General features: G+C 37.2%; 2 protein-coding genes across 2 annotated transcripts; both read left to right on the top strand.

Annotated features, from left to right (window-relative positions):
• Window positions 1-1981: 1981 nt before the first annotated feature.
• On the top strand, window positions 1982-7692 carry LOC134002125 (ADP-ribosyl cyclase/cyclic ADP-ribose hydrolase 1-like). Its single transcript, XM_062441407.1, has 8 exons — window positions 1982-2097; window positions 4526-4652; window positions 4753-4888; window positions 5880-5962; window positions 6110-6183; window positions 6279-6371; window positions 7382-7468; window positions 7596-7692. The coding sequence occupies exons 1-8, from the start codon at window positions 1982-1984 to the stop codon at window positions 7690-7692; spliced, it is 813 nt and encodes a 270-aa protein (XP_062297391.1).
• Window positions 7693-10170: 2478 nt separating this feature from the next.
• Window positions 10171-17113, top strand: LOC134002241 (ADP-ribosyl cyclase/cyclic ADP-ribose hydrolase 1-like). Its single transcript, XM_062441545.1, has 8 exons — window positions 10171-10437; window positions 11396-11522; window positions 11631-11766; window positions 13304-13386; window positions 14791-14864; window positions 16184-16270; window positions 16378-16461; window positions 16671-17113. Exons 1-8 carry the CDS (start codon window positions 10259-10261, stop codon window positions 16726-16728), a joined length of 828 nt encoding a protein of 275 aa, XP_062297529.1. The 5' UTR covers window positions 10171-10258; the 3' UTR covers window positions 16729-17113.
• The last annotated feature ends 57 nt before the right edge of the window (window positions 17114-17170 follow it).

The following is a 17170-nucleotide window of genomic DNA, read 5'->3' as shown; positions in this document are numbered from 1 at the left end:
TAAACTCCCTTTTATTGACGATCAGAAATTAATTTTTTCCATGTGCTCTTGTATGTTTTGCCAGTTAAAGTTTCTACCTCTGGCCATTTCACACAAAATGAATGCCAGCAGCTGGCAATAGAGTGAGGTTTCATGTTACCTCACTGATAAATGAATGGATACATCTGTATTATATGTCTCTGTCTATATGTGGAGTGGTGGAAGAAGTGAAGGTATAAAATTATTAGCAGTAAAATGCTCTTAAGTATCAAAAACCAAAGTTCATGCATACATTCAAACCTTTATTTAAGCTTCAAAAATCATTGCAATGATGTCAACATGCACGGTTAAAAAGACAATATGCAGAGTTAAATAGATCAAAAGAGGACTATACTGAAAACAATTGCACACTGAGGTGTAGTGATTTGAGATCATGGTCTTGAATTGTCCAGGGTTAGAGTTAGAGTGTCAATCTTGAAGATAATTCTACACGTTTGGTGCACAAAAAACTAAATAAAAAAATAAACCTGCATGATTCACAGCATAACACAGTTTGAAGAGCAAGTTTGGCTGGGTCCCGTGGTTGAAACCAGCATAGATTTTACATAGCGTGGGAAATGTACTCTATTATAGCAGAACTGTGTCATATTAGTGCATGATCCAAGAAGTAGTGGTTGGTCCTACTGTACTTCCTACTACGGTTGCACTTTTAAAAACGGGAAGATAACATCAAAGAACAAACAGACATGAATATACTACACAATACAACACATTAAGTGTATACAGTATACTAGTATAGTTTTATGCTGGTAGTATAAGAAATCAATAAGCTACACGATGATGTTTAAATAATCTTAGCACCGACAAATGTCAATCAAACTTCAACTGGGTGCCACCGCCAAGAAACTAAACAAAGAGACTGGAAAGTGTTACACAAACATTTTCACCACAGTACTTCAGGTTGGTTTATACCCCATTAAATGAGTTCATGACATAATACAGTGTGTCCAGTAACAAAAACAAAAATATTTTGTCCTTTAGCCCATGGCACCACTTCCCAGAGAACAGCGCACACTCTGTATTGGAAGACTCTTAATGGCACCCTAATGGGAGTCATGTGGATCTACTCTCTGCAACAGGGGGCTGGGAAAAAAACATCTTGTCGACCTACGAAGACCGGCCTATCAGGCATGTCGAGCATTACCCCTGAGAGGACGATACGCGTCACACCACACAACAACCAGACTCAATTTGGGGAGAATTTTGACCTGAACTAAGCATTGAATGTCACACCCATGGAGCCATTTCTTGCAATTTTGCCTCCAGTCTGGAAAATGGTGAGCATTTACTTACATGTTTTCTCACTGTATTACAAAACTGGGCATTTGTACAGCATGTGTCTTCGCTGCTGTAATCTGTCATTGGCAGTAATGTTAAAATGATGCATATCTTTGAGAACCAACTACTTAAAATGGTATGACTTTTATTGTTGTTTCAATGTCAGCCAACATCATCAGTTTAATCTCCTGCAGGGCTTTGTCAATGTCAAAAAGTTCTTAGAAAAAGACTAACGTGGGAAAAAGTTATGTACATGCCACGTGATAATTTGATTTCAGTCAATCACATTGCAGCAAACACCTTTTTGTGCTCACAGGCAAATACCTGCTGGCCTGGAGTCACAACCGAAACTCATAAAAAAACAAATGTTGTTTGCTTTATTAAAGCATGCACAAACACACATCTTTTCTGTGGAGCAATGAGGAGGTCCGGGGTCCCCATCTCACGATCATGACCAACCCTAAAACATCTGTGTCCTTTGTACTGGTCAGCATGACAATATGTAAGTAATTACTCCTATCATGCCCACACTTTTTTTTCTTTTTTCCTATGTTTTCATTCTTTTCTTCCTTCTGTGCTTATTTTCTTTTGATGTGCCCCTCCCAAATGTGATAGATAACGCGTTCTTTCTTTCTATCTTTGTGTCTATTTCAAAGGGTTCGTTATGTTTCTGCTCTGCCCCAGTCAACTGAGAGCCCAGCTCGGGACAACCCCCAACATTAAACACATTGTGGTCGGGAGGTGTTATAGTTACATGACTCTAGTTAACCCCAGTTTAAGGTAACGCACTGTACAATCACTTATAATATCTCCGATCTGTTATGTCTCTTTTTTTGTGGACTGTAGTCACATGACTTGGACTAGAATGGGACTCATTTTACAGATATGATGACTACAAACAAAAGACTTTGACTGTAGCCCTGATAAATAAAGCTGCAAGACCTGAAATACTTGATATCTTCCCAAAGCCTAAAGCTGGGGAATGTTTTGCTTGATATAATACAGTATGTACAGCATTCAGGGCAGTGTTAAAGCCCACATGAGGAGCAGTAACGCTTGTTTTTTAATGTGTTTAGCTTCGGTAGAACTGAGAAACTGATACAGATGTGGTTACTGTTTAACGGGGGCATGAACTGATCTCTGCTTCCTATTATGCAAATACATTTTGTTTCATGGGAAATTCTAGTTTTTGTTTTGCATGACTTGATTTATTTCTGTTAACTTTTCAAAAGAGGTTGTATGTCATTTTATATGTAGTTTCATTACAGTTCAGTACAGGCTGCCCATGTATGATAAAGTAAAAGGAAACAAATATGAGGCCTTCATAGATTAAATTCCAGTAATTTGATGCACTACCCTCCATTTTCCTGTTGGTGTTTACATTTTGAAATGGCATTGAATTTAGTGAAGAACATCTTATCACTTAATAATAAGAAAGTTTACTGATATAGCACTTATCAAAACCTTCACAAGGCAGACATAACAGGAACAAAAACAATAATATAATGCCAAATACACACTCATTAAGAACAAATATAAGGAAATCAATCAATAAAGACTAAAAGAAAGCTTTACATTAAAAGTGAGTTTTTAGAAGCGACGTAAAAAAAATATACCCAGAGTCTGAGATTCTCAAGCAGGTCGTCCCATTTAATAGCTTTACCTCTTTGACTTCTCGACTTTGCATCAGACACAGCCAGGAGGTTTCTGTCTGAGGACCTCAAACTGCATTTAGGGTGACAAGAAGAGAGTAACTCAAGAGATGTAATCTGAAGCCCAGCCATGAAGTGCTTTAAACGTAATGAGCTGGATCTTAAAATAATTTCTAAAACCAACTAACAGCCAGTGTATGGACATTTAAAAAAGGAATATATATATAGTCTCTTTTCATGGTCTGTTTTTTTAAGTCTGGCTGCTGCATTTTGTACAATGTGTAGTCTTTGAAGTGAGTTCTGGTTTTATACCAGTTAAGAGGTCATTGCAGCAATCCACTCATGAGGAAATGAAAGTCTGTATGATGCAAAACTGAATTAATTCTGGCAAATGTCCCTAAAATGGTAAAAGCAAACCTGGATTACTTTGCTGATAAGTATTTCAAAGGTGAAGCGGAGTCGAAATTCACTCCGAGGTTTCTGGCAGAAGACTTAAAGTTGGCGTATCATTCACATGTCCGGATATTTATTTTTATTCTGGGATTATACTGGAATATCTTTGCATGGGGTGCAGTTACAAAAAACCTCCATGTTTATGTTATACTGGCTTTTTATCCAGCCCATCAGTTCAGCCTCTTTCTTAAACACTCAGTTTTAGCCCCTGTTTCTTTATGTCCCCTCTTCTGATGAGCCCTTAACAGACATCTACCAGCTCTGGATGCTACATAAACAAACAATAGTAATAGTATTTCTTCGACTCAAACACGTCCGTTCATGTTCGAGCCCAAAGCCAATCTGAAATATGAGAGTAGATCACGCAAACAGCACATGAGACAACCTTAGCAACAAAGGCTAGAGAACGGATAGCCGTCTGTGAGTATGTATGAACAATCTTGCGTCAGTTCAACAGGGAAATAGAGGCAACTTTGCAACGCTTTTGTATCTACTAAACAGTTTCTTAACGTGTAAATGCTAGTGCGATTGTCAGGCTTCACTGTTCTTAACAGCGGGGTGTCATCTGCGAAAAAGAGGGATGAGATGTCATGTCTGCGAATGGTTTAATGAAGTGGACGTATATACAGTGAGAAGAGGAATGGTCCATCCTTGTCCTCACTGTTTTTCTCACAACTCTAAATACTGTCACCAACAGAAACAAAACATCTTCTGTTTGATAAATAGGAAACCACTAAACCACTTCTAGGCTGTCCTAGATATGCCAACCCAGTGCCAGAGTCTATCAGTTAGTATGCTGTGCTCAACTGTGTCAAAGGGTGCAGACAAATCCAAAAATATGAGGATTGAGCATTTGTCCATAGTGCTTAAAAGATCATTTGTTACCTGTAAGCTCAGAGCTGTCGTACTGAATTACACTTTTCCTAAATTTGATTACCTTTCAGGGATTTCAGACTTGTTTAAGCCTTGAAACCCAAATTTGAGTTGTAATTTCAATGTAGGCACACAGTTTGATACTTACCAGTGACTTTCAACATAATGACAATGCATCATACAAAGTTTGGGAAACTACATTGGTATATGTATCCTATTTGCATGTGTAGGTATGACTGTGAGGAGATTTGGAGACAGTTTGAGGAGGCGGTTGTCCGTCAGTCTTCTTGTAATGTGACGGTGGAGGATTATCATCACATGTTTCAAGTAATACCACAAACCTGGGTTTGTGATAGGGTGAGCAAGACTGGGATTTTACCTCCAAAATGTCAAAGATAGAAAAACCATTGAGTCAAGCTGCTTTATATTTTCCTTTTTGTCCTTCACTTCTGTTTAGTTCCTCTTCTGGAGTAAAACCAGGACACTGATGCACAGCTATGCGGCTGTTGTACCTCACTTCTGGACACTGGAGGACACACTGGTTGGATATATGTTCAACGACCTCATCTGGTGTGGCCAAAAGGAGGACTTAGGTCGATATTATGGAGACAATCACAGTAACTTAAAACTCAAATATAATATCTGTAAATAAATTCCCCTGAAAAAGGCAGGACAGCAGTAACCTCAGTGATTTCCAATCTCTTTTACTTTTGACTCGTTACAGTAAAATAAAGCAGTGCGTCCATCAGAAGTTGCACAAGTTTCTCCTTGAGACATTTCATAAGGAAAAAAAGAGTATAGAATTATGTTGCAGTTTTTTAATTCCTGTCGACGTAGGTTTCTTAGAACTCCTCAGATTAATCTTGGAACTTGGGTGCTGACTGTCATGTTGGGAACCACGTAAATGACTGTATGATAAACTGAATTTTAAAGGCTTTCTAGGAATCAAATTTCTCTTTAATGTACAGCATGTGTTTTTCTTGAAAGTAGAGCCAACATCTTAACATTTGGGGAACTGTGAATTGTGTAATGAGCAAGGGTTAGATGAACTTTAAGTATTCAAAAGCTACTCCTTTTCATGCCACACTGAACTATTTCATGCATTAATGTAATAACTCCAGTAACAGTTCCGTAGCTGCTCGATGTGTAAATAAGCAACTGTTTGCTAATGAGTTTGAAAGTGTCGTATTTACAGTTTGTTTCTGGTGCCCCAAAGTGGCCAACAGTTCAGTTAATGCATGTTTCAGTTGTTTTTATTTAAAATAATGTCCCAATTTTCATAATCATCCCATCAACAACAAAAAGTGCAACACATTTAGCTTTTATTCATGTATTTTTAGCATTAAGCAATGTAGCACCTGGATTCAAATGAAACATCATCACTCAGGCAGCTGCAGCTGTGCTACCAAATGTTTTAGTAGTAAAAGTAATGCAGAGTGATGAAGCTACCAACTGCTGCTCTTTGCATGCCAGCATCAAAACAATCACCGTAACATGTTTTTCATACTATTCACTCATCCTTAATTTGAATTGAATCTAAGTAAGAGCTTCTTTTAACTGACGGATGTGAATTTTGACACACAGGTTTTGATTTCAGCTCTTGTCCGGAGTGGTCGACGTGCAGAAATCATCCAGTTTATTCTTTGTGGAGGCAAGCCTCACAAAATGTGAGTTTATTGTTTAAACTGCAGAATATGTGTCAGCACAATTCTCCAGCATACAGACACTTGTGTTCTTCATTTATATGCAACATACCGTACCAAAACCAGCTCTGGAATATTGGTCTCATGTGACTTTCTTCATCCATTTGTTAGTTTGCGGAGACGGCATGTGGCAACATCACTGTATTACTGAATGGGTCTATTGATAATGCCTTCAATAAGAAAAGGTAAAAAAGGAAAAGGAATAAAGCAAGTATTTTGGTGCTTGTGTTTGTTTTTTGCGAAATGCATTTGTAATATAATCTTCTTTTGTCTCTTACAGCATGTTTGGAAGCGTTGAACTGGACTATCTGAATCCAAAAAGGGTGAATTATGTCAACATAAAGGTGGTTACAAATCTAGAGGGACCCTTTATGTGAGTATAAGAACAGTAACATACTTTGAATTGAACATGAAAATATTGGAATTTCTTCCCAGAACACAAAGTAAACTATCACATAAAATTGTGCCATTTACTAATGTCTTAAAGATAAGCATTAATACAACTTTTGGGTTGCATGGTTGTGAAAAGCAGCACCTCCAAAAGAACACAGATGAATTGTGATGTTCTATCTTGCCGAACCAACCCTCAGTATGTAAGTCATTCAGACAACGCTTAAAATGTTGTCCAACCTGAAATCTTGTCAGACCTGTTGTCAGTGGCTGAGATTTCATTTTCATTTTATGAAAAGTAAATTTTGCCCAACATTGCAACTCTCACTCCTTATTCAAATGATTGGATTACAGCATATATTTTTGCATTCATCATTAATAACACAAAACAAGAAAAGCAAGATTAATTCAGTCATTGTAACTGAAATCAATTGAGATTTTTTTTGTGGCATTTTCAGTGTTGGAATGGTTGTAGAAAACATGGCAGAAATGATTCTGCTAATCAAATGGGGATAAAATAAAGTTGTGTGTCTCTTATAGATTTACCAAATCTTATCAGATCAAGTCATTTTGCGAGGCTTTTGTGATACTCAAAACTATTTATCCCCCATTAAACAGCCACAACAGTAGCAACAAAGTAGGCTACAGTGGAGGCTATAACATAAGCATGTGTTTTTGTTATTACTCTCACTACCAAAAGGGGAAGACAAAACCCCCTCACTCCAGCTTTAAGGAAAAAAATCAATTTATTAGCAACTTATTAGCATTTATAACTACAGACTTCATGGCTAATTAAAGTAGACACAAAAAGGCTAGGCACTAACTAGAGGGATTTTCACTACCTGGCAACCTAAAAGTTTCTCTTTATAAATGATTTATAAAACATTGTTGAATGATTTCTTAATCAATGAAGCCCACACCTTACTGTATATACAGAAAGTGGTACATATCCACACATCTGAAATAAAGGTTCTCATTTTCCCTCTTTTACAGAGAATCATGTAGACAAGGATCCATTGTAGACTTGATCCAAATCCTCCAGTCCAGAGGTTTCCGCTGGACCTGCACAGACAACGACCAGTAAGTGACATCTTGTGTATATATATATATATATTTTTTTTTAAAGAGATAAATTCATCCAGATGTTGTTTATGGCATAATAAAAAGCACCCCACCCTGGAGTAACAGAAATCCTATTTGTCCACAGGACCCTGATGATCCTTCAGTGTATCCAGAAGCCTGAACACTCCTCCTGCCAGACATTTGCAAACAGCCTGTTACACAGAAAGATCACGTTGAACTGAATAACATACCTCTGGTATTATTTTTTTGTCTTTTACTTATAGTGATTTAATTTTAACATGATTTTTTATGTAAATAAAAGTATGACCTGAACTGAAACTGTCAGCGCTGTCATTTTTAAAGGAACATCAAACTGCTTGCTCAAACCACTTCCTGAGTTAACAAGAACACATATGTTCAGCTTTTTTTTTTTATTCATCCCATTTCATTAGCAGATTAAGTTGACACAGAGAGTCACTTAGAGGGTTTTCTGAAGCCATAAGTTCCTGCTTTCTGTCAACAGAAGTTAGACTTTAACAGAGGATCAGAGTTCAGGTCTACTAGCATTGAGCACAGCTGTACTTATTACACAGAGCTGGATGAACAGGGGTTGATGCGGGACCAGCAGCTCAATTTTTAACATGGCGACAGTAATATGCAAATCTGGCCATGTTTATCTTGCTGTCTGAGTTTACAAGTCCAAAGGTTAAAATATGATTTCACTTTTGTGTATATGTATATTTTAAACCAACTCAACTAAGATATCAGTGTCTGTTTGGCTTCATTTCACAAGTAAATTCATGTCATTTATTGATTCATTGTTTTATTTTGGTGCCTTTTCCAATACTTTAATCAGGTCACATTAAATGAATCTAAAACCTCAACCTGTGACACACCCATACTGATATGCAGTGTGCAACTTGAGTCATTTTCTTTGTTGGATCACAATAGCTAAAGCCTGGTTGTATAAGACACATTTTGGAGTTTGTTGGAGTTTGTTCTGGACCTGAAACATAACATACGATTACACTTGTAATTTATATGTAATTCAAGATCATACGATCAAAAATCACCAAAATGATATATCTGAGTTCCGGGATCATAAGGGCATGATGCATCCTGTAAAACCTGCAGACCACAAAGTTCCCTTCTGTATCGCAATGTGCTCACTATTGACGGTAATACTGTAACCTATCTACAACCCTTATATAGTAGCACATATTTTACCGGGAATTAACTTCACCCAGCTACTGCAACAGTTCCTGGGTTGAGATGTATATAATTAACTTCCTCGCCTTCTGAGAAAAGGTGAAAAGAAGAACAGCAGTCCCTTCAAAGAACAAAGTCAGCAGAAAGGCAAATCTTTAAAAAAAGAATCCAAGGAACACAAGTATATTTTTATGCTTTTTGAATGACTTCCAGCAAGTCAGCACATTACAACTCATCTGTGTTTTACTTTTTAGCAACCTGGAAGGAGCTACATTCTTCAACAAAAAAATAATTAAATACATTAAAACATATAAACACATGGTGGTCATATTATAGGATTAGCTCTGAGTGCAGCGGATCATTAAGAAAGCACAGTGGATTGTCGGCTCTCCTCTCCCAAACCTGAGAAACATCCACTCAAGTTGCCTTCACAAACAGGCCACAAACATCATGATTGACATCTCATACCCTGGTCACACCATGTTCACCTCTCTCCCCCCAGACAGGCTCAGGGTCCAAACAGATTGCGAAACCCCCTCGTGAACCCCTAAACTCCTCCCAACACTCACTCACTCACTCACACACACACACCCTGGGACCAAGTGCAATATATATATGCCACTACTGCTGCACTTTACTGTTTATACATCCATATATTTATTTATCTGCATTATATGCATACATATAGCTTTATATACATATATGTATTAATCATGTATGCTGCTGGGATGGAGAATGCTATAAAGTATCTATCTATTTAAGGGAAATAAAATTGAAAGAAATTAGCCTATAACTTGACAATCTGGATAAATAAAATCTGAATAATGCAATTTTATTCCGATTGTTTTTAGTTTCTGAGGGGTGAATTTATGTATTTATTTATCAGCAGTATTTTCTTGTGACTGCTCTCTGCTTGTACCGGATTATTGCAGCTAATGTCAAGTGACTTAATTAAAGTAATCCACCACAAAGTTCATATAATATGTATGCCTCAGTTTTATAATTTTTAATCATCTGGTTTTTTAAATGTTTAAATCTACACACTTTCAATTCTGACTCCCTCAACTGATACACATATTTGCTTTGAATTTGTTGTAATCTTTATTTTATACTTAAACTTATACTTTATACAGAAACTGTGCAACTTTAAAGAAATTAGCCTATAATCTGACAATCTGAATAAATAAAATCTGAATAATGCCATTTTATTCCAATTGTTTCTGGCTTCTTTTGGGAGTGAAAGAGGTTTCAATGGGGTTGCAGTCTCAGAATTTATTTATTTATCTATTAATGTATTTGTTTGTTTATTAGCAGTATTTCTATTGACTGTTCTCTGCTTGTACCAAACTATTGCAGCTAATGTCATGTAAGTTAATTATCAGTTAGATTTTATGAGATTTTTATTGTAATGATATCCGGGCGGCATCGATCCCTGATTGGAGCAGAGAGCAGCCACGAGCCGGCGCACGTGCGCGCACATTGCTCAGCTGCCCTCCATAAATAGTCCTGACTGTCTGAGCGCGAGCGTCGCTCTTAACAAACAACTATTGACAGACAAACTTTTTTATTTGTATTCATACTTTAAAGAACTAATCATAAATGGAGCGAGGAGTGTATCTGCTTCCAGAGAAGAGGCGCAGAAGACCCTGTGTCCTATTTAGTGTTACCGCTTTGTTACTTGTGTTTGTTATTGTCGGTGTTGCGTTGGGAGTGATGCTGCGTCACAAAAATGACACATTCCAGGAAACATTTATTTCCAGGTGTGAAAAGTTTAAAGGGTAGGTGCAGATTTTTATTAAAATCTTATCATTATTAAAAGGTTCTGTAAAATAAAAAACAGGGGTGCATAACAGGTGTTATACAGTAGTTGGTGACCCATCAGATGCAATCATTAGTGTCACAATGTGAAATAATTCAAGTAAAATGCAGCATGTAAAGTTAAAGTATATAAGTATTGCCAGCTAAATTTAATTAAAGTACTTGATTTTTACTTGCAATGGAGTTTTTCTCATTGTGATAGTTTTACTTAGGCTAAGCCAAAGTGATCTGCCTTCTTCCACCACTGCAAGTTACAGAATGTGAAGGGTCACCAAATATTGTGAAACACCAGGTCACAGCTGGGCAATACATTTTACCAGACTCTTTGACAAGGCGTTCCCAAACTGGGCTCTGTAACTGTTAAATTATCTGCTGGAATACTTTATCATAATAGGCATATTTGAAAATGTTTACTATTTGAGTCACATGAAAGTTTGTTCATTTTTATCTTCCTAATTTCCCCTCCCCTCCAAGTCACACTACACCTAAGGTCAAAAGTCGTATGAGTCAGATAGTGTTTGAAGCTTAGTCCAAGGTTTTGTTGCTCAGGTCAGATGTCAAATGAACATACAGTACAGTGCATTGCAATAATGCAGTTTCTAAATTACCTGAAGCACTTTTTTCATCAGTATGGATTAAAATGAAGACATATGCACTGATAATATGTACTACACACACTGTGTAGGGTGCTTCTCAGCCACAACACTGGGTTCTTGTGTGTAGTAGTTTCTTTACACTGAAGGGAGGGGGTTCATTTGTTGGTTAATAGTAAGTAAACTGTCATTTAAACAACTAAAGTATCTCTCTGCAGTAAAAGAGAGGATGATGGGCTTGGACTGTTCAATTTTAATCTTTAAAAAAGTTCCAAAATTGGTCAAAAATGAGGCTGATCCACATTCAATTTCATTTATTTTTCAGATCCGACTGTCAAAAGATATGGCGTGCATTTGAGCAAGCGTATGTAGGACGAGACCCTTGTAATGTTCCCATGGAAGAATATAACCCCCTCGTTGTCGCAGCCCCTCCCCAACCTGCATGCAACAGAGTAAAAACATCACTCATCACAGGACTGAGCTCAGTATCCAGACATAATCCTTTAAATAACTTCAAAATAATAGGTTTAACAATGTGATGTCAACTGTCTTTGGACTAGATCATGTTGTGGAGCAAAACAAAGGATGTTGTCCATGATTTCACTGAGAAGAGAGATTGTTTTGGGACTCTGGAGGACACTCTGCTGGGATCCGTCCTAGATGACCTGACCTGGTGTGGAAAGGAGGGCAGCTCTGGTAAGACTCTGCAGATGCAATCACAACATATTCATGTAAATTCATAATTGGGGGGCCAGTTTAAGTCTATTTTCTTGCAGTCTTTAAACTAAAGAAGTTGTGCAATTTGACTTTTTACTGGTGACAACACCTTCAGATGTGTTTTTCACCATTTGTGCAAAAGACCAATCATGCTCTTTGTGTTTGTTGTAGGCTTTGTGTAACATGATAACGAGAGATTAAACACTGACACCAAGTCATAATTGTTCATGTCAAATGCCAGAGGTTTTCTTTATGATTACTGCAGTTACTTTTGCAACAAGTCTTGTCAAGTTTTGTTTTTTTTAAATCCAATATTACAATACCTCAATGGGTTTTACAGGCTTGCACAAGATCTCAACATAGCCCAAATTCTACTGAAAAAGGTGAGGAAGAAGTTCAAGTTAAATCTGAGAGGAAAGAGGAAAATCAAAAACCTGAACAACCAGTCTTGACAAATTATCTTTCTTTCATCTTATGACAGCTTATGCAGTTTCAGTGTGTTGGTATTTACAGTGTCCACACCTTTGCAATAAGTGTGTATAAATGGCAATCTCCCTGACGGCTGAATAAGCATTAGCCGGATTCTGATGGCCTTTTGAAAGGAGTAGTTCAACATTTTAGGGAATTTGCTTATTTGGTTTCTTGCTGAGAGTTCAAGAAACCTTGGCTGGGCGTATTAACTTTGTGGAGTCTCTGCTGGTTTCTCGGTGACCTCATAGTGACGACAAGACTCCACGATATGACTGCGCCCCAAGAAATAACCAAATTGCAACATATATTAAAAACATTTTTTTTTTCAGAATTAACAAATGAGATACATAACGTGTTAATTAGTAAGCTTTAGACCTGCTGGTATGCAGATGCTGCAGGCTGCAGCTTCATATTTACTAGGTTTTATGTCTTGCTTTTTAGCCGCTATGTGCTCCTCCAAGTCGTTCACCAGCTGGTCTGTCTGTCATTTGGTGCTGAGAAGGAAGTGTACAGAGGGGTTTTAAAGCATTTTCTCTCAAGGTGGCCAAAAAACAACACTATAAGAGCACTGATAGTGAGGCAAAAGTGGAAAGTTGTTGGTTTGATAGCTAAACTATGAGCTAAAACTCACTGTAAAGCTCTATAAAGCCGAGAGGAGCTGCAGATTTGGATAAAAATTCTGTGTAGGTTGATCACCACCATCCACACCTCTAACACTGTCAAATTATTTTCACTTTGTCATAAATTGTCAATATAAAAATATCACTTATAGCTCCTTTAACCCCTAAAGCAGGGGGTTAAGTATGTACACAAGGGCACTCATAATAATTAGCTTATAGTGCTGATAGCATCCTTATGGGAATGCTTATTATTCTATTATCTGTGCATAAAGGTTTTACTGTTTGTCTGGTCATTTTCTGTCTCATTGTGGTTATTTGACATGCTGAACTTCCTGTTTTGTCTTTATTCTATGTGAACACTTCCCCAAAGCATTAACTACACAGAAATGGCAATTAAGTATTGAATGTGTTGTTTGTTGTTCTAGAAACTTTCACTACTGGCTGCCCAGGATGGACAGACTGTGAAAAGAACCCTGTTCGCTCCTTTTGGTACAGAGCCTCGGCTGCAGTAAGTTCCCAACAAGAATTCACTAGTTTTGCTAACAAATAAAACAGCTTTGGCTTCAAGTAATGGATTCATAGCTCAACATGATATATATAACACGTGTTTTAAACATAAGGTGAGGCACATATCTCCTGACAAGAAGTGATTATGATGGATAGGAGCGAGGAAGAAAGGTCACCATGCCTGGTTCTTGATCAATGAGGCTTTGTGTTGGTCTCCATGGAGCCACATTGCATAGCTCTCTCCTGAGTAGCAGCAGCGGCCCACTCATTCAGAGGAGAGCCCTTCACATTAGCTGCCGCTTTAGGGAAGTACAGCCACGACATGGGACATGGTGAGGAATGAGCTGATGAGGCAAATCTGACCTTACATCACCTCAGAAAGTTTAAATGACCACAGGTGTTGCCTCAATAGCGCAGGAGGAAACAACGGGCAACGTATTTGTTTTTGTGCAAACTGTGCAACAGCTCACAGATCCTTTATTTGGACATTTAAAAAGTGTAATTTTAAATATCCTATCCTTACAATCTACTTGTAATTGCTTTGTATAATTGTACTTTAATTTATGTATTTCTTCTTCTTCTTTCGATATTATTATTATTATTTGTACGTTTTATTGTGAAACTGATATATTTTAAAAAATAACTTCAAGTTGAAAAGCATTTATGCGATATGTTTCTGTCTGTTGCACCTTGAAACCACACCTGATCCCTGCAGCTAGATGATACATTCAACCACTGGAGGTCAGCGAAAGCAAGATTTTGAGCTGTTATTTCAAGTCAGTTGCTGCCGGCCAAAGTGCCTCCTTTCAGTAGTAGTTGACAGCTGCAGTGTGTCCTACTACTACTCAGCCAGTCAGTGAAGGAAGTGGAAAAGCCTCAAGGTGTAAAATGGTTTGAATGTGTTTCCTTGTCTGCAATACTTCATTGTGTGGGAAAATCCACCAAACATCCTGGTTGTTTTACAGACTACAATCCGTGTGAGTCACTTTTATGTTGGAAGTATTTTTTCTGCACAACCTGTTTATTTAATCATATTTTTTATCCTGCTTTACTGTGGTCACCAATTTGATAGCAACATTTTGACAATAAAAACGATATATCTTGGTAAATGTGACCCTTTTATTCAACCTCACACTCCCCGATTAAAAAAAAAAAATGCATTACACCCTTCTCAAAATAAACCTGTCGAGATATTTTCCTATATAAGGGAATCCAGATCCACCCCATCTCTTTTTAAGTGATATTTATTGTTTTGCATCTTTTAATGTGTGTTTGTTTCTTTTGTCTGTCTGACAATGTATATATCCAAAATGACCTCATAATCTTGCTATTTTTTAGCATGTAGGGAATCTGTCGTCTAAATTCAAAGTGTATCTTTACTTGACATTATCCTTCCTGTCTGTAGTTTGCAGACGCTGCCTGTGGTGATGTCACAGCGATGCTAAACGGGTCCATCAGCACACCTTTTTATCCTACAAGGTAAGCAGCTCTGCACCTCTTATACTTACAGTTTTATGACTTTAAGTAATAAAAATGGTAGGAAAAATAAACTTTCTTTCATTTTTGGCAGTGATTGGGAGATTAAAGATGTGGTTAAAGCAATATTCAAGTCTAGTGGTTAAATACTAAATACTCTTAATATGCATCTTAACACCTGTGATGTAAACCAACCAAAATCAGCTCAACACTACGGACCAGCCAATGGGATAACAATCTCTGGGTAGATTATTGCAGATATTCTCATTGTTAGCAGAGGAAATGCAACGATCTCTCTCTGCACAACAAAATGAAAGGGTCTTATCTGTTAAATAACAGAATGCGCTTTACTTCCTTTCATACTTCCTGTCATACATACTTTGGTTAAGCATGACTAGTTCTTCTAAGCTTGATTAATGATGGAGGTTGCTGTCAGTTTCTCACTGTCGCTGTGGATCAATCACAGTAAAGCTGTATTGTTGCAAATTTTACGATCTCGTGACATTTATCTGGTGTCAAAAGAAGACTGGAGGAATGCACAGTGTATTGAATTGTGCATTTTTTTTTCTCTGCACAGCTAAGATTAAGACTTGAAAATAAGTATATTGTATGTTTCACATGTTGCAAGTAGCTGCTTTTAATATGTCACACCCAGATGTCCCCACACCTGTTTTAATTTCTCACTTTCAGATCAGCTCATTCATCTAAAATCTTCTCACCTATTCACCAGTTTATATTTGCATTTTTATAAAACAGATTTTCATGGATTTACTCACAGTCTGGTATCAGCGGTTTTTGTCTTGTCTCAGCTCTGAATAATCTCGATTGTGTGAAGATTCCTTTTCTGATTTCCTCTTAAAAGAACATGAGGAGAAAAAAAACACTGAGGCGTTCTGCAGCATGAGAATAATGTTATGACTTTGCTTTCTCTTTAATTAGCACTTCAAACTAGGATAAACTTAAACGAAATGATTGTAGGATTAGTTAAGGCACACTTGAGTTGTGATTGGTGTATTTTTATGTCTAATAATTCAACCTTTTGAATAAAATAAAGTGTCATATTGTTGAGAATTAAGTTCAAGAAGCATTTGTAAGTTGTTTTGTATCACTTCTTGTATTCTAGATAAATGAAGGGCATTGTATATTGTTACCTTATACTGTAAATACTGGATTTCTGAATCCTGCTCTCTAAATAATGTAGATTTTAAAATGATGGGGTATGACATGACTTGTGATGCAGTGAACATTTAAACTTTTAATTTAAAGCTTTTCTGCTTTTATTTATATCCCTCTAAATTGTGCTCTTGTATTTCTGCTGTCAGTATTTTTGGGAGCATCGAGGTGAAGAGATTGAACTCCACCAGGGTGAAGAGCCTGAATGTTGTTCTGGTCACAGAACAGAATGAAGTGTAAGTGTTTTTTAGGGGGTGAAACACATAGAAAGACTAATTTCAAACTTTTTTTAAATTAATAATGAAGTATTTTTCTGTGTTTTTTATTCATATTTCCTCTTTAGGGCAAACTGTACAAATGCATCTTTAAAGGACTTACAGAAAGAGCTGGATAAAGGAATTAAATACAATTGCAAGGAAGTGGAAAAGTAAGTACAGCGCACGTGTGTGTGCGTGTGTGTGTGTGTGTGTGTGTGTGTGTGTGTGTGTGTGTGTATATGTGTGTATGTGTGTATGTGTGTATGTGTGTATGTGTGTGTGTGTGTGTGTGTGTGTGTGTGTGTGTGTGGATAATCACATGCATGTTTTTTCTCTTCACGCAGTAGATTAACCGCTTGTTAATACACCTCTGATACAGATCTCAGATTGAGGAGTGCGCCTCTGACCCACAGAAACCCTGCGGAGCCTGCTGGTGAAGATCTGGGTCAGATTATACCGTCAGACGTCACCGCGGCAATAACCAACTTTTTTTAATTTCTGGGTTTGACAATCAAATAATGTGCTATTATTAATATGTGATTCTTTTTGTACATGTGGGCCAGTTTGACTTAATGTGAAATATGTATTCTTTTTTTACATAGATTTCATTGATATATTTACTTTATAACGATGCACCTTTTGTATAGTTTAATGAACAGGTTCAGGGTGTGATGGGGAAGCTTTTTACTAAATCTTAACTTGTCGTACTGTACTTGTAGGGTAAGATACCTCTGCTGCTATCCGATTAGGCTCAACTGATGAGCTCACTCCTACTTAATGGCAGAATTTGAAATGATTTGAAATAAAATGTTATAATATGAACGCCTGTGTGATATAAATTGAGACTCAAAAGAAAGAACACATTTTATAAAACTAACA

The sequence above is a fragment of the Scomber scombrus genome, chromosome 20 (genome assembly GCF_963691925.1).
Source record: "Scomber scombrus chromosome 20, fScoSco1.1, whole genome shotgun sequence".
Classification (NCBI taxonomy): domain Eukaryota; kingdom Metazoa; phylum Chordata; class Actinopteri; order Scombriformes; family Scombridae; genus Scomber; species Scomber scombrus.
Note: the sequence above shows the minus strand (reverse complement) of the source record. Positions and strands in the feature narration are given on the sequence as shown.